At 49.2% G+C, this 23,885-nt stretch overlaps 1 protein-coding gene across 1 annotated transcript in view; it reads right to left on the bottom strand.

Moving 5' to 3' along the window:
- Nucleotides 1–16,831, bottom strand: part of B4GALNT3 (beta-1,4-N-acetyl-galactosaminyltransferase 3) — a 96,066-nt gene extending 79,235 nt beyond the window's left edge. Inside the window, exon 1 of the mRNA XM_052640891.1 lies at nucleotides 16,663–16,831. Coding sequence (XP_052496851.1) covers nucleotides 16,663–16,831 — 169 coding nt within the window. The remainder of the gene's footprint in view (nucleotides 1–16,662) is intronic.
- Nucleotides 16,832–23,885: the final 7,054 nt, after the last annotated feature.

Genomic DNA, 23,885 nt, shown 5'->3' with positions numbered 1-23,885 from the left:
AGCGCAGAATCCCCAGTGCTGGTGCAAACACCGCTTCCTCTGGGAACAACGTCGGAGCAAGAGGGCATCTCGTGGACCAAGGAGCCGAATCTGCCCTACTTGCAAAAAAGGAAACTGAGGCCCGGGGGTGGAACCAACTTGCTCAACATCACAGAGCCAGTTCACCTCAGAACTGAGGCTGGAACCCAGGTCCCCTGACTCCAGCCCAGGGTCCTGCCCCCAGGTCCTTGTCCAGCCCAGATACTCTGGTTCTATAACGCGGCTTTTCCTTTCCTTCTTCCGCTAGGACACACCCAATCGATCACCCACTCAGCAGTGACCTCCCGCTCCTTGGCCAAGCACGCGAGGCCTCCCTTCTGCACCTGACACCCCTGCTCACCCCTTCTCCTTAGCAGTATGATGCCCCCCCACCACAGTTGCAGCCCCTTTTCCTAAAGACCAGATTCCATGTCCTGCTCCCCTACCCCCCAGCTCTGGCAGTTCAGGAAGCACCCATCAGCTGGTGGAGGGAACAGGTCTGGGCAGGAAAGGATGGTGACACCCATAAGGCACAGCCAAAGGTCCCGAGCAGGAGCTGAGCTGCCCCCGGAGAAAGTCTGAACCACAGACTCCTGACCCATCCACATCTCTCACCTGTTCTGAGAGTCAGAACCCTTCAGACGCCTCATGGGTCTCTGTGCCGGGCACCTCTTCCTCCCTTCTTCTCTAATAAAGGAGATGCCGTCTTCCCCATTAACTCCAGGGCCCAGCAAGCAAATGTCCCACCACCTGGCCCCCACCCACAGGCTGCAGCCGAGGACACCTTCCCCGACAGGTGGGAAGGACCTACCTTCATTCAGGAGAAGGGGCAGCCTCTGGTCCTAAAGTTAGCCTGTGGCCAGAGCAGCTCCAAGCTCCCGGAGGAAGGTACCCAGTGAAACAAGGGCCATTGTTTTGCGGGGCGGCCACTGCATCCCCCACGTGACCCGTTCATGAGTGCCCTGACAGTTAGGGAAAGTGTTCACCACTCTAGAACTTTCCAGACCTTCTCAGAGACATAAAGGAGAAGAAAAGTATAAAAAAATACTCTTTCTGGGAGATTTTTTTTTTCTTGGTTTTAGAAGAAACAACTTTAGGGTTTTTCTTTTCTGCCTTTCAAGCTTTCCAGTGTCCAAATATACCAAGCATAATCATTGAAGCAAACCAAGTTATATATAATATATGTTTATCTTGTTAAACTAACAGAAAATGACTTTGGGTTTGTAAGGGGTGCCAAAAGAATTTCATGGTTGTTTCCCTAAAAATATGACACTATATTTTCATTTCCCAGAAATCAAACCCCCCACTAACTTTTATATCAATAAGCACTGTGGGCAGTGTGTGCCCATTTCTTTTCCTCAAACTGGTAAATATCAACTTCCAATTGAATAGCGTTCTCTTCCATCAAAGTTGCCCCAAAACAGACAGGTAGTATTTCCTAAGTATATAATTAAAGCTTCACTATGATAAAATGTTCCCTTTGCAAATATTTTCCCAATTTTCACGCATCAGAATAAAGTTGAATTCTTATTCAACATACTAAATCAAGCTTGAGTATTATTTTTTCTACCTCCTCTCTGAACTCTTTCAAAGGTGTCTGACCCCACTTATTGCTACCTATCTGCAATGTTTTCTTCAATTTGCCATCCAATTCATCTTTTAACACCACAAAGAATTGCCAGTTCCATAATCCTAAAATTAGGATTATGAAAATATCAGCCCGCATCAGCTAGGATCTTTCCACAGAAAAGAAAGAAGTAACATCTTTTTAAAAACTTGTTACATATTTTCCTACCAAAGACTTTCATGATTCAAGGGCTCCACTTTCTTCTGATTTGGGCTTCCCTGACACCTCAGTGGTAAGGAGTCCACCTGCAAATGCAGGAGACATGGGTTCAATCCCTTATCCGGGAAGATCCCACATGCTGTAAAGCAGCTAAGGCCCTTGTGCCACGACACTGAGTCTGTGCTCTAGAACCCAGGAGCTGCAACTACTGAAGCCCGACTGCCTTAGGCCTGTGCTTTGCAACAAGAGAAGCCACGGCAAGAACAAACCTGTGCACCACTACTAGAGAGTAGAGAAAAGCCCGCACTGCAACGAAGACCCAGCACAGCCAAAAATAAACAAACAACTACACCAAATTTAAAAATCGGCTTCATCTATGCATTCCTATTCTCGTCCCTCCTCAAGGAGATGAGATAGGAAATCATAATTCCACTTGCTTCTTTCTGTTTTTAAAAGTCTATGCTTCTTTAGACGAATGGGCTCTGTTCTGAGAACGGGAGGGTGCAGGGGACAAAGGGACCTGCTGGATGAGGAATGTCACATCAGGTCTTGACCGTCCTTTGCAATATGAGAATTCAACATCAACAGGAACTTCCTGGCAGCTGACTTTCAGGTAACAGTAGAGTATCAATAGAGAGTGTCACTGGAGAAAGTTCAGAAAAGCCACAGATCACCCACAACAGCCTCTGAGTTGGGCACATGACCACCCCCAGCAATAACTTCAAAGCAAGTTGACTAGCAAGAAAAGATAAACAGATCTGAGAACCAATTATATATATATATACTTAGTGCACATCGTGTGGAGGGGGGAAGTACTGCATGAACCCCAGATGTTAAAAGGAAGTTTCTTGACTTCCCTGGTGGCCCAGTGGTTAAGAATCTGTCTGCCAATGCAGGGGACACAGGTTCGACCCTGGGACTGGGAAGATCCCACGTATGGGGGAGCGACGAAGCCTATGCACCACAACTACTGAGCCCAGATCGCCACAGCTAGAGAAAGCACACGTGAAGCAACGCAGACCCAACCCAGCCAAAGACAATAAGCACATAAATAAATTAAGCATTTTTAACATGAAAGGAAGCTTTTCAGCAAACAAAAAGGGATGGTGAGCACCGGGAGTTTCGGACCCAGCACTGCTCCTTGGGCTGTAAACACTCTCAGTCTTAAATCCTTCACTGGTGAAATCAGCTGTTCAGTTGCTCAGTTGCATCCTACTCTTTGTGACTCCATGGACTGTAGCCATCCGGGCTCTTCTGTCTGTGGGATTTCCCAGCAAGAATACTGGCATGGGTTGCTATTTTCTTCTCCAAGGGATCTTCCCGACCCAGGGATCGAGCCCATGTCTCCTGCATTGGCAGGCAGGTTCTTTACCACTGAGCCACCTGGGAAGCCCTGTAAAATCAGTGAGGCTGGGCAAACATTACACTTTAAGAAGCAACTCCAATCAGCTTGCAGTGACAGCCTGGCGAGCTGTGTTGAGAAAGATTCTGAGTCTGCATCTGGGCTCAGGAAAAGAATTTCATGTTCTACTGGAGATGTGTGCCGCTGACCCCAAACATTTTCCATCTCAGAACTAAAAAAACCTCTGAGGTCCATTCCTATCCTAGGACTCTTTATGATATGTGAGAGAAGGCACCCAAAACCAATCAAAAGAGAGGCAAAGGGGCTTTACAAGCTGATCAAGTGACAAAAACTGTAGAACCTAACATTTAATAAGTGTTATGTATCAGGAACTGTTCTTAGTACTTTATATGTGTTAGTTCTCTTAATTGTCACAACAAAACCCAGTGACGTGGGTACTACTCTTAATATTCCCATTTTATAGATTAGGAATTGGGCACATTGAGGCTCAGTCATCTGCTCATGGATTTAAACTTGGGTGGTCTGACATCAGAGACTTGCTCTCAGTCAGAAGGAAGGAAGGATGGGAAGGAGGGAAGGAGGAAGGGAGAGAGGAGAAGTAAAGACAGTGGCAGGTGGCATGCAGGACACCAGAGCAACTTCAGAAGGCAGAGGGATAGCAGTGTCCACAGGGAGGAGAGTTGGGCTTGATGAAGGCTGTGTGGGCTGAATTCTAACCTGACCATCTGCCTTGTCCCAGGATCCATCCATGCTCATGGGGAGCATGAAGCCAACTGCAGTACCCAGACACGTCAGAGCCACCTCCGGCTTTTCTGACAACCTAAGCCAGCATTCACAAGACCAACCCAGACGAAGGAAAGGAATCAAAGCATCAGCTGTGAGTTTCTGATAGTTCAACGGACATTCCAGAAACGGTGAGGTCAGTTGGTACCAAAACAACAAGGAAGGCTCAGGGAAAGGATGTGGCTGAAAGACCAGCAGGCAGCAGGGTAGCGTGAGCCTAGAGAGCAGCAGTCAAGAGTCTAAGGGAAGGGACTTCCCTGCGACCCAGTGGTTACGCATCTGCCTTTCAATGCAGGGGATGTGGGTTTGATCCCTGGTCGGGGAACTAATATACACTTTGGGGCAACTAAGCTTGGGTGCCACAACTAGAGAGCCCAGGTGCTCTAGAGTCTGAGCTCCACAACAAGAGAAGCCCACACACTTCAATGAAGACCCAGCACATCCAAAAAAAAAGGAGTCCAAGGGAAGACCAACCAGGGGAGAGGAGGCCCAGCTCTCTTCTTCACTCAGTGAAGCTGCTGGTCTCAGGTGCTTGGTCCCAGAGTTTATACACACTCCCTCGCATCTCCCAGCAGCATGGCTGCATCCTGGCTCTTTCTACCTCTGGCATGTGTCTCTGCAACTAGGGTTATTGTCGTTCAGTGACTAACTCATGTCCAACTCTTTGAGGCCCATGGACTGCAGCATGCCAGGCCTCCCTGTCCTTCACTATCTATCTCCAGAAGTTTGCTCAAACTGATGGCCATTGAGTCAGTGATGCCTTCCAGCCATCTCACACTCTGCCACCCTCTTCTCCTCCTGCCCTCAATCTTTCCCAGCATCAGGGTCTTTTCCAATGAGTCAGCTCTTCTCATCAGGTGGCCAAAGTATTAGAGCTTCAGGTTCAGCATCAGTTCTTCCAATGAATATTCAGGGTTGATTTCCTCCGTGCAGTTCAAGGGACTCTCAAGAGTTCACACCACAGTCTGAAAGCATCAGTTCTTCAGCGCTCAGCCTTCTTTATGGTCCAGCTCTCTCATAGGCGGATTTAATTGGGAGGATGTCTTCAAGCCAACCAGAGTCTGAGAACTTGTCACATACAGGTACCAGGCAAGGCACTCAGGCAGAGTTCTCAACTAGGGATCTATGGAGAGGGGCCAGGGGCCTGTGCACCTCCCATAAATGGCACTCAAAATATGAGGGGCAGACACATTTCTGGGGAGAGGGTCTCCAGGTCCTTTCCCAGATTCTTGCAAGTGTACACAAGCCACAAAAGATTAAAACTTTCTGCACAAAGACCAGGGGAAAGTGCCCGGATCCGGCACTCGAGAAATTCAATCTCGTGGAGGAAGACAGACGGACAGAAATAACTCAGAGGCAAGGCAGCCTCTGATAAGTATGCTAACGGAGCACAAAACGTGCAGTGGGGGAGGGGCAGAGGTTCATTCCCTTGGGGCTGTCTGTAGGATGTCCTCCCCTCATCCTGGTTTCAGGATCCAAGTTTGCAATGAGGGAAAAACAGCCATTACAGTAAGTCCCTACGTATGAGCCGTCAAGTCGTGAACTTTCAAAGACATGAATGCGCATTCCATCAATGTCAGGCAGCTCGCCCTCCATCTCCTGTCCCTGACGGTCCTTCAGCTCCACCATCTCCCACCTCCTCTCCCTTCTTCAGTAACTCTTTGTGCCTGGTTACTTGATGCCGGCCCCTGTATGCCAGCTGTTGTACTGAACTACTGTACTTTGCAAGGTACTGTACTGTGAGATTAAAGATTTAAAAAAAAAGTTTTTTTGTGCTTGCCTTTCATGTATTATTTGTGTGAAAAATATTGTAAACCTATTACAGAGCAGTACTATATAGCTCCCCAGCTGGCTCAGTGGGTAAAGAATTTGCCTGCGATGTAGGAGATGTGGGTTTGATCCCTGGGTCAGGAAGATTCCTTGGAGGAGGAAATGGCAGCCCACTCCAGTAATTTGAAATCTTTATTGAATTTGTTTCAATATTGTTTCCGTTTTCCGTTTTTTCTTTTTTTTTTGATCACACATGAGGTATGTGGGATCTTAGCTTCCCGACCAGGGATCGAACCTGTACCCCCTGCGTTGGAAGGCAAAGTCTCAACCACTGGATCACCAGAGAAGTCCCTAGAAGAACAATTTTACAAAAGAAACCAAATCAGAAATAGAACCAAATAGAACTCACAGATATGAAAAACAGTCACTGAATCAGATTTTAAAAATGGGGTAGATGCCTCTGCCTCCACTTCCCACTCTAATTTTCTAGCCCTCCTTTGTGTCTGTCCAACTTCCCTTCCTTCTGCTGCTGGAAGTCCTTCACCTGAGATGTACTGTCAGTGCTCTGCTCAGCTGATATAACCAAAGAGGACCCAGGGCTAAGAGTTCACCCTGACTCCCCAGGACTGCCTCCATGTCCTTGCTCCCCCTGCCAATCTTTGGCTCAGAGGTGGTGATGAGGGATCTGGACACCAGCTGGCAGGTGGGGGTGGGGGGAATGCGTGTGTACAGGCCTGCACACATCCATTTGGACCCTGGTTGGCAGGAAGGGTGGAAAGGAGAGGATCAGAGGGTTTGTAAGGAGATCTCAGCAGAGAGGCCTTTAATCTCTGGAGCAACTGCTTGTGTGGAGGCCACGTTATCATGGGTGACCTTGGAGGCCAAATGGCCAGAAGCACTGGGACAGCGACCACCCCTCCACCAGGCAACTGAGTCTTGAAGGCCTGAAGGCCAAAGATGGACTGGCCCCCTGGCCAGTGACCCAAGAGAGGTTCCAAACCTGCCCCTGAAACAAGCACCTCACTGAATGCAAGATTACCCAACTGAAGCCCTCAAGAGACATAGGACCTGTGAAAGCACCCGTGATAAGTCAGCTTCAAAGCTTGGATTAAAACAGAGATAAAGTCCAGTGTTGCTTCCTCCGAGTCCCGGACATCCTCTGAGCATGCTCGGGGGCGGGCAGCTAAGCCACGGGCCAGGTTGCCCAACTGCTGAGCTTTGGTGCCCTGGTCCAGCCCCCAGATGGCTCTCCTTCTCAACAAAACCCTTGACTCCTAACGCACCCCGCCCCATCGGTGCAGATGGAAAGAGGGAGGCGGCACCGACCATCAAAAAAAGAAGACTGGTGGAAGGAGGTGGTGGCAGGTGCAGACATGCATGGTCTGGCTATGGCGAAGCGTTCTCGGCATGGCTGTGTCACGGGCTAAGAAGCTGGAGGGGTGGCAGCAAGGGGGCTGGCTGAGGACCATGTCCACACACTCCCACCCAGCCTTTCCCTAACTCCCATCAGACTGAACTCCAAAGGGGAAGAGATGGGAACCCATACTCTCTGAGCTCCTGAACGTGCTGGGCTGATGTTGAGTCTCACTGGGCACTTAACCTGTGTGACGGTCACTGAGTCTTACTTCGTCATAACAGCTCTGCAGGGCGGTCACAGAAGCCCATTATCCAGACGAAGCATCTGAGGCTTGAGAAGGAATAAACACTTTATCCAAAGTCCTGCAACAGGTGAGGGACAAAGCTTGGATATGGACTCTGCCCTGTCTTCAAATTTCATACGTTTTTCCGAGAATTATCCATGCTTTTTATCCCAGAAAAGTAAATACTCCAGGAATATTTTTACTTAAGTTTTAAAATAAATCACCTTTGTAGCCATTCAAGATTTGCAAAAGAAAAGAATTGAAAACTACACCTCACTCAATTTCCTGAGCATTTATACAGGCATAACTTGTTTTGTGCAGTTTGCAGATACTGCATTTCTTTACAAACTGAAGGTTTATGACAACCTTTGTTGGGTGTTGAGCCAGTCTGTCGGCACCATTTTTCCAACAGCATTTGCTCCCTTTGTGTCTCTATGTCACATTTTGGTAATTCCCAAAGTATTTCAAGCTTTATCATTATGATTTTATTTGTTATTGTGATCTGTGATCAGTGATCTTTGATATTACTTTTTCTAAAATGATGCTACTATTGCAAAAAATTTATGACTCACTAGAGACTCAGATGATGGTTAGCATTTTCTTTTTTTTTGGTTATGTCACATGGCATGTAGGATTTTAGTTCTCAGACCAGGGATCTGGCCCCCTGCAACAAAAGCATGGAGTCTCAACTACTGGGCCCAGCACTTTTTACCCAGTAAAATTTCTTTTTTTTTTTTCCTCCTGAATTCAACCAATATTTTTCATTAAGCTATATAGGTAGGGGTTTTTAGACATAATGCTACTGTGCACTTCAGTTCAGGTCAGTCATCAGTCATGTCCGACTCTTTGCAACCCCATGGACTGCAGCATGCCATTTCCATGTCCCCATCACCAACTCCCGGAGCTCGCTCAAACTCATGTCCATCAAGTTGGTGATGCCATCCAACCATCTCATCCTCTGTCGACCCCTTCTCCTCCTGCCCTCAATCTTTCCCAGCATCAGGGTCTTTTCCAAGGAGTCAGTTCTTCACATTCAGATGGACAAAGTATTGGAGTTTCAGCTTCAGCATCAGTCCTTCCAATAAATATTCAGGGTTGATATCCTTTAGGATGGACTGGTTGGATCTCCCTGCAGTCCAAAGGACTCTTGAGAGTCTTCTCCAACACCACAGTTCAAAAGCATCAATTCTTCGGCACTCTGCCTTCTTCACAGTCCAACTCTCACATCCATACATGACCACAGGAAAAACCATAGCCTTGACTAGATGGACCTTAGTCGGCAAAGTAATGTCTCTGCTTTTGAATATGCTATCTAGGTTGGTCATAACTTTTCTTCCAAGGAGTAAGTGTCTTTTAATTTCATGGCTGCAGTCACCATCTGCAGTGATTTTGGAGCCCCCCAAAATAAAGTCTGACACTGTTTCTACTGTTTCCCCATCTATTTCCCATGAAGTGATGGGACCAGATGCCATGATCTTCGTTTTCTGAATGTTGTGCTTTAACAATACCTAAATACATTAAAAAAGAAAAGAAAATAATTTTTCAGGTTCTGGGGGTTTTAATCTAGAATTCATTCCAGAATCAGGCATCTGGTTATCACAGCTATTATACTTTATTTTTTCTTTTCAACAATCTATATGTCAAAGTAGTGAGGTTACAGGTGACAGTTTCTTCTTCATATTTTTATATATCCCATTGATTTACTGATTTCTTTATGCCCTGATTTAGTCTAGAAAGAAACTGAAGTTTTTTGTGGTTTTCAAGTACCACAGAAGATAAGATGACATAAATTAGAGTAGTTGCAGGGGAAAAAATGAAAAGATACAGGCACAAAATTGATGCCAAAATGCAGTTCATAAAATCTTTTACATGTTTTTCCAAATGATCCCAAACCTGAAGCTTTCTAGTAACCAATACAAAGGGAGAAACCTGAGTGGTAGTACAACTTACATGGCCAATAAAAAGGAAAATGAATGGATTGCTCAAGAGAGTATGGCTAGTTCAATTATCAAGACCAGAAGAAAAGATCTCATCACAAGAAAAAAAAATTGTAATTATGTGATGATGGATGTTAACTGAACTCAGTGTAGTAATCATCTTGCAGCATATACATATATCAGATCATTATGTCGTGTTGTTGTTGGTTAGCCGCTAAGTCACGTCCCACTCTTCTGTGATCCCATGGACTACAGCCTGCCAGGCTCCTCTGTCTGTGGAATTTCCAGGAAAGAATATTGGAGTGTGTTGCCATTTCCTATTCCAAGGGATCTTCCCGACCCAGGTCACCTGCACTGCAGGAGGATTCTTTACTACTGAGCCACCAGGGAAGCCCATTAGATGTACACTTTACCATTTCAATTATATCTCTGAAACAGGAAGAAGAAAAATAAAGACCAGAAGAAACATTTCTGGATGGCTCTCAATCCCATCCTTGGAGAATCTCACGGAGCTATACGTATGGCACTGAGGTCCTGGTCTTCCTTGGCTCCTCCTTAAGTTACTGGATCAGTTGTCTGGCGAGCTCAGTGCACAAAAAGATAACTTTACAGGAGTTAATATGGTCCAGCAAAGGTCCGTCTAGTCAAGGCTATGGTTTTTCCAGTAGTCATGTATGGATGTGAGAGTTGGACGGTGAAGAAAACTGAGCACCAAAGAATTGATGCTTTTGAACTGTGGTGCTGAAGACTTGGAGTGCAAGAAGATCCAACCAGTCCATCCTGAAGGAGATCAGTTCTGGGTATTCATTGGAAAGACTGATGATGAAGCTGAAACTCCAATACTTTGGCCACCTCATGTGAAGAGTTGACTCATTGGAAAAGACCCTAATGCTGGGAGGGATTGGGGGCAGGAGGAGAAGGGGATGACAGAGGATGAGATGGCTGGATGGCATCACTGACTCGATGGACATGGGTTTGGGTAGACTCCAGGAGTTGGTGATGGACAGGGAAGCCTGGCATGCTGTGATTCATGGGGTCGCAAAGAGCGGGACACAACTGAGCGACTGAACTAAACTGAATTGAATATGGTCCAGGAACACAGCCATTATCTGGTATAATGAACATGTATTATTTTTATAATCATAAGGAAATACTATTTAAAGAATAAATCACACATCGTGTGATTCATTTCCATAAAGTATAAAAATTAATCTATGCTTATGGTAGTGACAAAAAGCTCTGGTCAAGCTGTTTCTTCCTTGGAGTGTTCCTTACACAGGTATGTTCAGTCTGTGGAGATTCATCAAGCTGCTTCCTTATATGTGCATTTTTCTGTACATGTAATATACGTCCATGAAAGGTAAAACAAAACAGGGACCACATGGACAATTCGCATGCTTATTTTCTAAAAAAGTTGGTCAACAGTTAAGAAATTTAAAAGTTTAGCATAAAAAATTAATCACATACTAAAATATTACAGAGATTACAAAAAAAAAAATTCATGACTTCCCCGGTGGCTAAGACTCCAGGCCAATGCAGAGGACCGGAGTGCAATCCCTGGTCTGGAACTAGATCCTGCAAGTCGCAACTAAGATCAAAGATCCCACATGCCTAAGACCCTGTGCAGCCAAATAAATAAATATTTTTTTAAATTCATTTTTGCTCATCTCATGGGTACTTCTAACACAATGCAGCACTTGTAGGAACCTAAGAGTCTATAGAAACGTAAAGATGTATCCATCATGCTTTGCTCAGAGGCACTGACAAGTTCAGCCCAACGGCCTTTATATACCCTGTCCAAACTGCTCTTGGCTCTTCCAGTGGTCTTTTTCACATCAGATAACATTTAAACCCATTAACTGTGGGTCACAAGGTCCGAAGAGGGTTGTCTGAAAGCTCAGAACGTGTGCTTGGCCTAGCTGATGCCTTGTCATCCTCGGATAGAACGAAATGTGCTCGTGGAAGTTTAAAGGAAAGGCCCTGAGACTGGTGGAACTCAGTGGAGAGGCAGGTGGTGAGAGGCCAAGTCCAAAAGCAGCCTCCAGGCCCCGTTCCAAAGCAAGCCATGTCCTGGCGGCTGCTCTGCTCCGCTCCATAAAGCCCAGGCTGGAGGGCAAGGCCAGCCTCTGGGGCCTGGAAAACTACTACAGGCAGCCCAGCCCCTCTGCAAGCCAGCATAGGAGTGGCCACTGCAAAGATCTCATGCTGCTTGGACACATGACTCCCAGGACACAGTCGGCATCCGCAGCACCACCAACCGGGGCCTCAGCCCACCCGAGGGTCTCAGGTTGGCAGGAGGAGAGCAGGGCCTGTCAGGCTGCCAAGACTCTGCACCCACGTCAAAGGGGACTACAGAACCCATGGAAAGGAGTGGTCACAGCTGAGTCCTTGTCCTTGCTTCCCCCAGGCCTGCTGCAGACCACACTGGTCCAAAGGAAACACACTTCTAATAAAAAAGCACTGAAGGCATCATTCTTATCCTTTCATTTGCATTTAAAGGCTATTGTTGTTTGTATGTATTATGGAAAGAGGAACAAGAATTCCTAGGTTCTATTCTTGGATCCATCACTGATAAACAAAGTATCTGCCAGTGGAAAATATCAGGTGCTTGGAAATTCAGAGCTTACCATCCATACCCAGGATGTATCTGAGTGCCCAGTATTTTCCCTGAACTGGATACTGATCTGAAGTTGCACGCGGCAGCCAGATGCCAGCATAAAGAGATGGAGGACTTGTGTCCTACATCGTAAGGAGGACAGAGGGACAGGAGCCAGAGGCTCCAGGAGCCAGAGGGACAGCCCAGCCTGGGATGGCGTGGACAGGTTTCAGGGGCCACAAGGAGCCACAGAGCAGCTGGGCTTCCCTCCCCACTTGCCTCTGCTGCTCCGAGTCTCAGCATCCTGGCTCAGCCCACACATCTGTCTCTCCTGCTTCTCCCTCTCTCCCAGTCTGTGTCTCAGATTACTCTTCTATCCTGAGTTAACTCCATGACTGGAGGGTTTGCATCCCTTACCAGTCGGAATGGCTGTGGTGACCCCAGAAGCTGCGGGGCCAGCCTGACCTCTGTGGCTGTGCCTCTCCGGTCCACTCAGAGTCCATTAAGAGTTGCAAGGCTAGCCAGAGAGAGGTGTTTTAGGTTTCAGGTGGTGGAAGCCAATGAATTCCTGAGCTTGTGGACACTCTGGGTGGTTCGGCAGGTAAACTGGGCCTTTACATGGGGACATTGCAGACCCAGCCTTGCGAGATCTGGAAAGAGGCTGGTACGCACGACTGCTCGGCCCTGGCTCTGTGCCCAGAGATGACTGCTTGGTTCCAGCATCAAGTTGGTCACAGCAGCAGGTCAGTTACAGATCAGAGAACCTAGAAACCATTCTAGTCCAGACCTCTGCCCTCAGGCAGGACGAAGCTAAACCAATCTGAACAAATGGGTCTGGCTCGTTAAAACCTGCCAGAACGGACTCCTTAACTTCCAGTAATAGTCTGTGCCCAGCGTTGCTTTCAGCCAGTACACACCAGTACAGCTGTGCCAGTTCTCAAAACACTGGAACATTTATGAACATGTTGGTATATAGTGACTGCCCCAGACCTTCTGAATGTCCCACTAGAGCCCTGACCTGTCCCCAGTGGAGCTCCATGACCCAAGAGCTAAAGGCCAATGAAGCCACAGCATGGAAACTTCCACCCCGACCCAGGACCACCGTCCATACCAAAGTACAGTCTTGTTAAACAGTTTCCCTATCTCCTTTCCTTTCCTCCCATTCAGTTATAAAACTTCAAACTGTTTTCTCTTATCTAATGAATAAACATCACTCTTTAAGTTTATTAAAAGTCTTTTCTAATCTGGCACCATTCTTCACCAAACCCAGACGCCCAACACTCCCAAACATGAACTTCTTGACTCTTGGTCTGGGCTTCTGCTGACCTCTCTGCTTGGAACATCGTTCTCTTTCTGCATCTGCTAAAGTCTTACCAACTCCTCAAGTTCTCCTGAAACGTCACCACTTCCAAGAATTATTAGTTCAAAGAGTCATGTCTCATTTTCACAAGTGTCACAGCAACAGGTAGGTTTTATCCGTGTAAAACATGATGGCTGTCTCATACTGTGATTATTTTCACACATGCACCCGAACTGCCCTCCAAGAGGGAAAGCTGCGAGAGACAGAAACCATAACGGAGTCGTCACCACATCTAAGTGACTGAGCACGATGCCCTGCTCGAGCTGTGTGCTGAGCACATGTTTGTTTAAATGAGCAAGTGAACAGCTCTCTGTCTTTTGTTCAAGGAACCCATTTTTCTATCTGTGAATGATTTTGGATACTCCCCGTGTGGCTGTATCTTTTTCTAATATGGAGCTCAAATTGCACATCGCCCATGTCAAACTATGGGGTTACTCGGAGAAGCAGCAGGAAGCATGCTCCCTGTCATTACTTTACCACCCTGGAGTCTGTTAACTGCCATCTCTCCCCACACTTCTCCCAGTGCCAGATCAGGGCGGCAGCCACACAGGGACAGGCAAATGAAAGGTTCCTGGTAATGGAGGCTGGCCTTACAGATGACAGGAAGGCTGGTGGTGGGGTGAGTTGGCAGGACTGTGAGAGGGAGGCAGGGTGGTCAAGAGGGGGTTCTGGTTGCTGCTGTGTGCCAGGGTATATGGCGAGGAAGGCCTGCAGCCCTCTTTCCACCCTTTGCTTCCCAAGTCCTCCTCCCCCACTCTCCCTCCAGAGGAACAGCTGGGAGCAAGACCTAGAAGACAAGAGAAGACTTTAATGCCTGGTGTCTCGGCTTCTTAAAGACACATGATGGGAGACAGGGAGCCAGAAATCACAGCCACTGTCTAAAAATCTCATTCCAACAGGAAATCAGAAAAGAGAAGAGGACGTCCCTGGTGGTTTAGTTGGTAAGAATCCGCCTGCCGAAGCAGGGGACACGGGTTCAATCCCTGGTCCGGGAAGATCCCACATGTCCCGGAGCAGCTAAGCCCGGGAGCCACAGCTGCTGACCCTGCACTTGTGCTCTAGAGCCTGAGAGCCGCCACTACTGAGCCCCCAGCCCTGGAGCCCATGCTCCGCAGCAGGAGAAGCCGCCGCAAGGAGAAGCCCGTGAACCACAACTGCAGCGTAGCCCCTGCTCACCACAGAGAAAGTCCTCACACAGCAATGAAAACACAGCACAGCCAAAAATAAATAAGTAACTTTTTAAAGAAGAAGAAAAGAGTAGAATCTGATGGGACAGCCCCGCAGGAAAGGCCACCCTAACGGCAGGTGGCCTTGAGGAGTTCCAAGAGGCTGAGAAGAGGCTTGATGCTCAGTGGCTCAGTTGTGTCCACCTCTTTGTGACCCTATGGATTGCAGCACGTCAGGCTTCCCTGTCCTTCACCATCTCCCGGAGTTTGCTCAAACTCATGTCCATTGAGTCGGCGAGGGGAGGCTTGGACCCCCTGAGGACCCTTAAAGATGAGGGTTAGAGAAACGGAGAGCTGACTGTGGAGTAGGAAGCTGGGGACATTCCTCTGGAGAAGGGTCAGTTTGGAAAAGGAAACAAAGAATAAGGAAGCCCAGGCAGAGAGTGATGGTGCATCGAGAAGGGAAAACAAACAGACCCAGGAACTGACGGACGGCGAAGGATGAGGCAGCCAAAGGGAGACAGAGGCTGGGAGCAGGTGTGAGAGAGCATGACTGTGGCTCCCCAGCTCTCTAGGGAGAAAGGCTCTTGAGGAAAACAGGCTTGGGGAGGGGAAAGGGAGGCCCTTCACCTCAGGTCACCAAGCAACTGCCTTCCCCTCTGGTTCTAATCTGTGCAGAGGACCCCACAGGCTCTCACGTTTGACAAGATGGTGGCCACACTGGGAAGGGGTGTCCCAAGGAGGAGAGAAGACAGATCTCACCCGGACCTCCCTCTTCACCTGGGCTCACCCACGTGGGTCGCTCTGAGTGGCCATGGGTCTGGGAGTGTCCATCCACTCTGTCTTCAGAGGGCAGAGCTAGGCTTGGGGAGGGAAGACCAGCTGCAGGACGGCAGACCGGTCTTCAGAGGGAAGCACCCTCCTCCTTAGAGCCATGGACCTGACTGGGAAGACCCTTCCTCACACCGTGCGGAGCTCCCGGACCCCAGCAATGCTCAGGCAGGGAGGTCACCCAGTCCGAGTGCCCAAATGGAAAGGGACCAACTTCCCTCTTTGGCCTGAGCAGCAGCTACCTGCTCCTTGATTCTCCAACTTGTTGGCAGCAGAATCAGGGATGGGACCCCAGTCTCCTCACCACAGCCAGAAATATTTCCACAGCCACAGAGGCAGAGGTTCTGCCACAAGTATCTATCTCGATCCTGAAGCAGCTCAATTACTGACCCGAGTAATTCCCTGTCTTTGGCCACAAGAGGAGGCAAAGCACCACACCCAGCAGCTGACACAAGAACTCAGAGCATCTTCTCAGCAGAGCTTCACCAGCCGCTCCTCTGGTTTCCTGAATAGGGGGGTGGGGAGGAGGATGTTTATCTAGAATTCCAGACAACATTCTGGGATTATAAACCTAGACCCTTCAGGCCCGGGAAGGACACCTGGTAGTTCTGGGAGATTCTCTTTATCCCAACTATCACAGTGACCTTTCACACAGTCCTGACACTTGGAGGATTTTTACTTCACTCCGTCAGTAGTAAACTGAATATCGGCTCGGCTAGCCATGCCTGTAGAAGCAAAGCTCTCTCTCAAGACAATCCTCTCCCGTTTTCCTAGGAAGAAGCTGAGGCACAGAAAAATTAAGTGGCTCTGGCTCCCTTGGAAAAGTAGGAACCCACCCACCGTCCGGTCCACGGAGCTGCCCACTGCGCCCTGACCGGGGTCCGGGGTTCAGCCCATTCTGCAGGGTGGTCTGGGGGCTGCAGACAACCCGCTGTGGGGGGAAAGTGCGCGGTCAGAACCCCGAGAGGGGGCCACTCAAGGGGAGGTGGGCGACTGGAGGAAGAGGAAGGGGCTGGGAGGGGAGTGGCCTGTGGGAAGGTGAAGAGAGGGCGGGTGGCTCTTGGCCGTATAGTTAAAGAACGCCCCCCCCACCCGCCCCGAAAACGCAGCTAGGGAGCGAACCCAGCGAGCCGTGGAGACTCGGCGGGGAGCAAAGTCTGGGCCCCGAAGACAGGAGCGCGCGGCCTGGCGGAGGCGGCCGAGGGACCCAGAGGGACATGAACCCAGACCGCGTGGACGCGTGTCTCCGGCAGCGGGTCTGCGAGCCCAGCGCCACCGGGATGGCCCGGGTCCCGCCGGCGCCCGGCACCTGGGGACCCCGCGAGTGGACACCCGGTCCGCGATGGGGGGCACGACCCACAGGCGGGGGCCGCCGGCCCTGCCCCTCCCCACCGCGCCCCGGCGCTACTCACTGCGGTTCAGGGGGTTCCCGCCGACCTGGGCCGACGCCGCCAGTTCCAGATAAAGTGTCCAGAGCCCCACGGACACCACGGCAAGCAGCAGCAGCAGCCGGAAGCGCCTCCGCAGCAGCTTGACCGGGCGCAAGAGCAGCCGGAGCCGCGCGGCCCGGGGGCCCCCCATGGCCACGCGCCCCCGGCCCGCTCGCCCGCTCAGCGCCGCGCCCCGGCCGCCCGCCCCGGCCCCCGGCTCCTGCCCACGCCGGCTGCGGGCTTGCAGCCGCCAGCCCTCGCTCTGCCCACGAGGAGGCTCCCCAGGTGCGCCGCCCCGCCCCGCGCCCCCGCCCGCGGCCCACCTGCCCCGCCCCCGGCCCGGCCCCGCCCCCGGGCACAGGTGGGCCCCGCCCCCGAGAAGCAGCGGGAGGGGGACTGCAGCTCCCGCCTTGCTGGTCACTCCCCGGCGCCTCCGCAGATCGGGGTGCGTGGGGCGTAAAGGGGAGTTGTGATCCAAACTCTGCGCGGGACGGAGACCCGGCAGGTTTGCTTCCAAAGGGCAGGTGGTGTCGAACTGGGCACACGCGGGGCGCGGGAGCCCGCGGCGAGGCTTCGTCTGGGGGCGTTTCGCGGCCTGCAGCGACCCTGCTCCTGCCTTAGAGTGGAAGTCCGAGTCCGGGAGCCAGGGCCCCTTCGTTCAGCCGCAGTCCCCTCTCCCAGCACATCTCCAAGAGGCCCTAGGGGAGTTACACGGCCCCCAGGGTGACAAGCAGTTGTTCTCAGACTAGGATGGCAGAGCTTGGTGGGAGAGTGGATGTTGGAGGGATCTGAGGTAAAAATTTCAAGTCAAGAAACAAAGAAGCCTGAGGAAACTCACTCCTTGAGTTAAAGAACTTCATCAAGATATTCCTCCAGGCAGGTAAAATTTTATCCTCTTATTTAAATGAGTTAAGAGTTCAGAGGGGCAGAGTGGACTACCTAAAGGAACAGTGCAGTTTTATTTTTCCATTTTTCTTCTTGGGACGACACTCAGGAGACTATAGAGAAAGTGGAGGACCACGAGCCTTCCTGGACATTTTAAAGCCAAATGAACTGCATGCAAAATACTGTTCAAAGACAGAAGCTCACATAATCGCGTGCTGATCCCCTTCTCTGGGTTACTACTGAGAGTAGCTGGATGTCGCACTGTCCCACAGGCTCCACTGGACTATTGTAACTTTTCTAACTAGCCTCTCAATTCCAGACTCCCTATCCGCACGCCCCCATCTTCTCCATTAACGCCAGATCGTCCTTGTAAAATTCCTTTACACCTGCTCAGAAATGTCTAGTGGCTCCCCAGTGCCTACGGATTAAAGTGCAAATTGTAAATCTGGAATTCAAGGCCTTCCAAAATCTTGTCCAGCTTCATAAGACTGTATGAAAGCTGCTCCAGCTAAAATTAGAGCTTATTCACTGCCTCCAAGACATTTTCCTTTCCAGTTGGTCAGGTCTGACTCCTCCTCCAAGGTCCATTTCAGGTCTATGAAGCTTTCTTGGACCAGCCCAGTCCTGAGTAACCCCATCCTCCTTGGAGCTTTAACACAACTGCCTGCATGATACATACCCATCCACTGATAGGTACACACTTATTTTGAGTTTGAGTCTTGTCTTCCAAGATTGAGTCCTTGCATCACCGACTCAATGGACATGAGTTTGAGCAAACTCTGGAAGATAGTGAAGGGCGGGGAAGACTGGCGTGCTTACAGTCCAAGGGATTGCAGAGTTGGACATGACTTAATGACTGATCAACAATAATTTGTCTTCCAACTTCTCTTTAAGCCTTCAAAAGTGGGAACTGTGCATGCTTAGGATACAGCATGGCATCCATTTAGCACTCAGTGCCATTGGTACCATTTGAGGACCAAGGCAGCACCAGGGCGAACATCCCCAGAACTCTGTGTAGTTCTTTAGCGAGGACAATTCTGTACCAGTAGCCTCAGGGGAATGTCTCTGTGAAGGTCCAGACCACAGATATAGACACTTACCACCCGTTCTTTCTCTACGGGAGACCAAGACAGGAGCACCCAGAGTGTAGAAGTTTGGCTGAGGCAGGAGGGAGGTGACCAGGGTCCCTGCACGTGAAGTCTCTCTCTCACTGGGGTGATCACCCTTGATATTAGGCTGAATCACTTTCAGGATTTTGTCATGAAAACTGGTGGCAGCCCCATGATTCTCTCCTTAAAGTTTGGCCTTCTGGAGAGATGGATGCAACTGCTTCAATGAACCAGAGCCTTGAAGTGTTTATTATGTGGGAACAAGGTGAGAAATAAAACACAGAGCCTACCATTTAGGAGAAAAAAATATTCCACCAAAAAAGAAAGCTAACACTTTAAAGGTCGAGCTTCTAGTCCCAATAGTGAATTCCAGAGAAATTCAGAAAACAAAAAAGAAAAAGGGAAAAGACAGATCTTTTTTGCACCTCTCAATATTGTGCCCTCCTCTTCTCACTCCTCCTCTGTTCTTACACCTTGAAGGGGACGCAGGGGTGGGGAGGGGTGAGGTGGTCAGGAAAGCCCTGGGACTCTGCTTCCCTCTTCAGACTCTGCTTTCATTTTCATTTATTTTTTAGATTTTGCCTGCGCTGGGTCTTCGCGGCAGTGCACGGGCTTCTCTAGTTACTGTGCAGTTGCCCTGCAGTTTTGTGGCATTTTAGTTCCCCAACTGGGGTCTAAAACTCTGTCCCCTGCTTTGGAAGGTGGATTCTTAATCACTGGACCCCCAGGGAAGTCCCAGAGCAGTTCTTCTTCTAGACTACAGGGATGTCAGAATATACTAACTCCTGTAACCCCAGGACTTGCTTTCTTAGTTCCCGAAACCTGATGTCTATGTTATAATACAGCACCTGGGGTGCTTCAGTGTATAGGACTCTGTGCTCTCACTTCTCAGGGCCTGAGTTTGATCCCTGTTTGGGGAACTGAGATCCCACAGGCTATGTGGCTTGGCCAAAGAATAATAATAATGCAGCATGTTTGAGCTTATAGTATACCACAAGTTAAGTCGCTCGCTCAGTCGTGTCCGACTCTTTGTGACCCCATGGACTATAGCCCACCAGGCGTCTCCGTCCGTGGGAGTCTCCAGGCAAGAATACTGGAGTGGGTTGCCATTTCCTTCTCTGGGGATCTTCCCGACCCAGGGATCAAACCCAGGTCTCCCGCATTGCAGGCAGATGCTTTAACCTCTGAGCCACCACGGAAGCCCCATAGTATACCATACTTACTGGTATTTCAACCAGTAAGTGATGAAATCAGGACTAAAGCCAGATCTTGGCCTCTGGCTTCTTTCCATTGCACCCAGATAGTCCTGTCTCAGCCCGACCTTCCATAGTCCTTTACACCTATACAGACCTCCTTCTCCTCCTCACTTTTATTTTAGGAGCTTCCCTGCTATTCACGTGTTATTTCTTGGAGATACCTTGGTTGGAAATTCCAACAATAAATCCATGGGGAGCTCTGGGCCATTGCTAAGCCAGTGGCTTAGACGGAGACATAGAAGCCTGAGTTCCTTTGAGAGAATTCCCAAGAGAGAGAGCTGAACAGTGCGATCCCCAAGGGCCACGATCAACTTACATAAATCATCTGTACCCAAAGCTGTAGGTTTCTCTGATTCCATTTTGCCCCTGGGAAATGGGCTCAGAAATGATAAATAACTTACTCAAGGCAATAAAGGTAACCCTGTCTCAGATGGGACTCAAACTCAGGCTTGCTAACTTCAGACCCAATGCTTTTTTTCCCCCCTCTTTGCGTATATTGCTACCTTGGAAGTTCCTCTGGAGAAATATATTCACCCTGGAAACTGTGAGCTCATCCCCAGCACATCTGTAACTCACTCAGCCACATGATCCTTCTTCTCATCCTCTCCTCCCCACCCTCATCTGTGCCTCCTGGGCCACTCTTTGCTAAAGACATCTTTTTTCCTGTCCCTTCTTCCGGGAGTCCATCTTCCACAAATCTCTTTTTTCCTTAAAAAATTTAAAAAATAAAAATAAAAAAAAATTTTTTTTTTAATGTGGACCGTTCTTAAAGTCTTTTTTTTTTTAATTTGTTACAATATTGCTTCTGTTTTTCGTTTTGTTTTTTCGGCCTCAAGGCATGTGGGATCTTAGCTACCTAACCTGAATCCCTTGCATCAGAAGGCAAAGTCTTAACCACTGGATCACCAGGGAAGCCCCCATCTTTCACAAATATTTCTGCAGAGTTTGCTACTGCAGAGGCCCCTCCCAGGAGAAGGTGGAGACCCTCACCGAATGCTTCTTCTTGTCCACTTCTGATTTCTAATGCAGTTGAGCCCTTCTGTCTGGCTGGTAGAAAGAATCGTATGAGCCCAGTTCAAGCTCCAAGCCTTAGATCCACGGTCTGTGGTCCTAAATCATTCTGCACACTGGAATAGGAAACAGATGAATATTTACCATCCCTGTAGAAGGATGTATGCACGACTGCATCACTGAGTTAAGGGAACCTGAAGAAGAGGACACAGACATGGTGGTAAAGGGTCAGAGCAAAGCTCATTGGCTGGGAAAGATTCCGGGCAGCTCACACACTGAGCGCTTGTGACTTCATCTCGAATCGTGAACGCAGCCCTCAAAAGCAAGGTGTGACCCAGACCAGAGCTACACGCTTTGAGGCTTGTTTGGCATCGATGGCTGGGCCTGGGTCCCCTTTCTGGCGCTGTGATTGCCTCCAAATGATTACAGGCGTTCCTCTAGCAGTCTGCGCCCCGGGGAAGAGGATTCCCCAGCAAGTCAACAGACAATTATCCAAGTTGAAAAACGGACTTTGACTCATGGGGTTTTCACCTGAGGGATGCCAGTTATTTCCCTCCACTTGGGTCTGCGTGGTTGCTGGGAAACTGAAGAGGAGAGAAAGGGTGAACGGTAGTCTTGGTTGCTGGTCAGCTGGTGCTGAAACAGACGCTAAATCAGCTCCTGCTGAAGCTCCACCCCCTGTCTCTCTGTTGCCAAACGCAGTGGAAAGACACTGTTTCACCTCTGTGAAGATGGTCTCTTCTGTCTGTGGCCTCCTATTTGCTGACAGACAACAGCCAGGCTTTGCACTGAACATGAGGGAGACAGCCCACAGCTCAGAGTACACGTGTGGTGTCTAGAAGGCACATGGGTAGCCGTGGCTCCAGACACATGCAGGCTCACTCAGTCATGTCCAACTCTTTGCGACCCCATGGACTGTAGCCCACCAGGATTCTCTGTCCATGGGATTTTCCAGGCAAGAATATTGGAGTGGGTTGCCATTTCCTCCTCCAGGGGATCTTTCCCACCCAGAGATTGAACCTGTATCTCCTCCATTGGCAGGCAGATTCTTTACCACTAGGGCCATCTGGGAAGTCCCCACGTGCCTCTGAACAAGCTCTCAATCCCCCTTTCCTCCCCTTGGGACACATCCCACAGACTTGGTCCCCATGTGCACAAACACACGGGTGAATGCACAATCCTTGAGGGGCTACACAAATGTCAGCTTGCTCTCATGCCTGAGCTCTCTGGCATGACCTCCTGCAGCACTGAGGGTGTTCTCCGCATTTGCTGAATAAGTAGTAGGTCTCCAGGCCTCTGAGCAAAGTTGGATTTCCTGCTCTTATTCTTTTATCTTGGAAAGATAAACTCTTCCATGTGCGTCTCCCACTCCGGACCTCATACTTCTCCCCAACAGGGCTTGTCGGGGACCACGTCTGTCTTACGGTCTGTCATCTGGACTGCTTCTGAAGCATCTGGCCTAGAAGTCATTCAGTAAACACTATAATCACAGAAAATATTCTTACTTCCTGTTCATGGAGGCTGCTGTCATTCAGTTGCTAAGTAGTCTTCAAACTTTTCGACCCTGTGGACTGCAACACGCCAAGCTTCACAGTCCTTCTCTATCTCCCTGAGTCTGCTCAAACTCACGTCCATTGAGTCAATGATGCCATCCAACCATCTCATCCTCTGTCTCCCTTTTCTCTTCTGGCCCTCAGTCTTTCCCAGCATCAGGGTCTTTTCCAGTGAGTCAGTTCTTTGCATCAGGTGGCCAAAGTTTTGGAGCTTCAGCTTCAGCATCAGCCCTTCCAATGAATATTCAGGGTTGATTTCCTTTAGGATTGACTGGTTTGATCACCTTGCTGTCCAAGGGACTCTCAGCACCAAGAAGACCAAGAGTCTTCTCCAGCACCACAATTTGAAAGCATCAGTTCTTCAGTGCTCAGCCTTCTTTATGGCCCAACACACATCCGTACATAACTACCAGAAAAAACATAGCTTTGACTATACAGACCTTTGGGCCTCCTCCAAAGTCCATTTGTGTAAGGGTGACTGGTTCCAAATAGGAATAGGAGTACCTCAAGGCTGTATATTGTCACCCTGCTTATTTAACTTATATGCAGAGTACATCATGAGAAACGCTGGACTGGAAGAAACACAAGCTGGAATCAAGATTGCTGGGAGAAATATCAATAAGCTCAGATATGCAGATGATACCACCCTTATGGCAGAAAGTGAAGAGGAACTCAAAAGCTTCTTGATGAAAGTGAAAGAGGAGAGTGGAAAAGTTGGCTTAAAGCTCAACATTCAGAAAATGAAGATCATGGCATCCGGTCCCCATCACTTCATGGGAAATAGATGGGGAAACAGTGGAAACAGTGTCAGACTTTATTTTGGGGGGCTCCAAAATCACTGCAGATGGTGACTGCAGCCATGAAATTAAAAGACACTTACTCCTTGGAAGAAAAGTTATGACCAACCTAGACAGCATGTTCAAAAGCAGAGATATTACTTTGCCGACTAAGGTTCATCTAGTCAAGGCTATAGTTTTTCCAGTGGTCATATATGGATGTGAGAGTTGGACTGTGAAGAAAGCTGAGCACTGAAGAATTGATGCTTTTGAACTGTGGTGTTGGAGAAGACTCTTGAGAGTCCCTTGGACTGCAAGGAGATCCAACCAGTCCATCCTGAAGGCGATCAACCCTGGGATTTCTTTGGAAGGACTGATGCTGAAGCTGAAACTCCAGTACTTTGGCCACCTCATGTGAAGGGTTGACTCATTGGAAAAGACCCTGATGCTGGGAGGGACTTGGGGCAGGAGGAGAAGGGGACGACAGAGGATGAGATGGCTGGATGGCATCACTGACTCGATGGACATGAATCTGAGTGAACTCCGGGAGTTGGTGATGGACAGGGAGGCCTGGCGTGCTGCGATTCATGGGGTTGCAAAGAGTCGGACACGACT

This window comes from Budorcas taxicolor, chromosome 5 (genome assembly GCF_023091745.1).
Source record: "Budorcas taxicolor isolate Tak-1 chromosome 5, Takin1.1, whole genome shotgun sequence".
NCBI lineage: Eukaryota > Metazoa > Chordata > Mammalia > Artiodactyla > Bovidae > Budorcas > Budorcas taxicolor.
The sequence above is the reverse complement of the archived record's forward strand: the minus strand, read 5'-3'. Positions and strand labels throughout refer to the sequence as shown.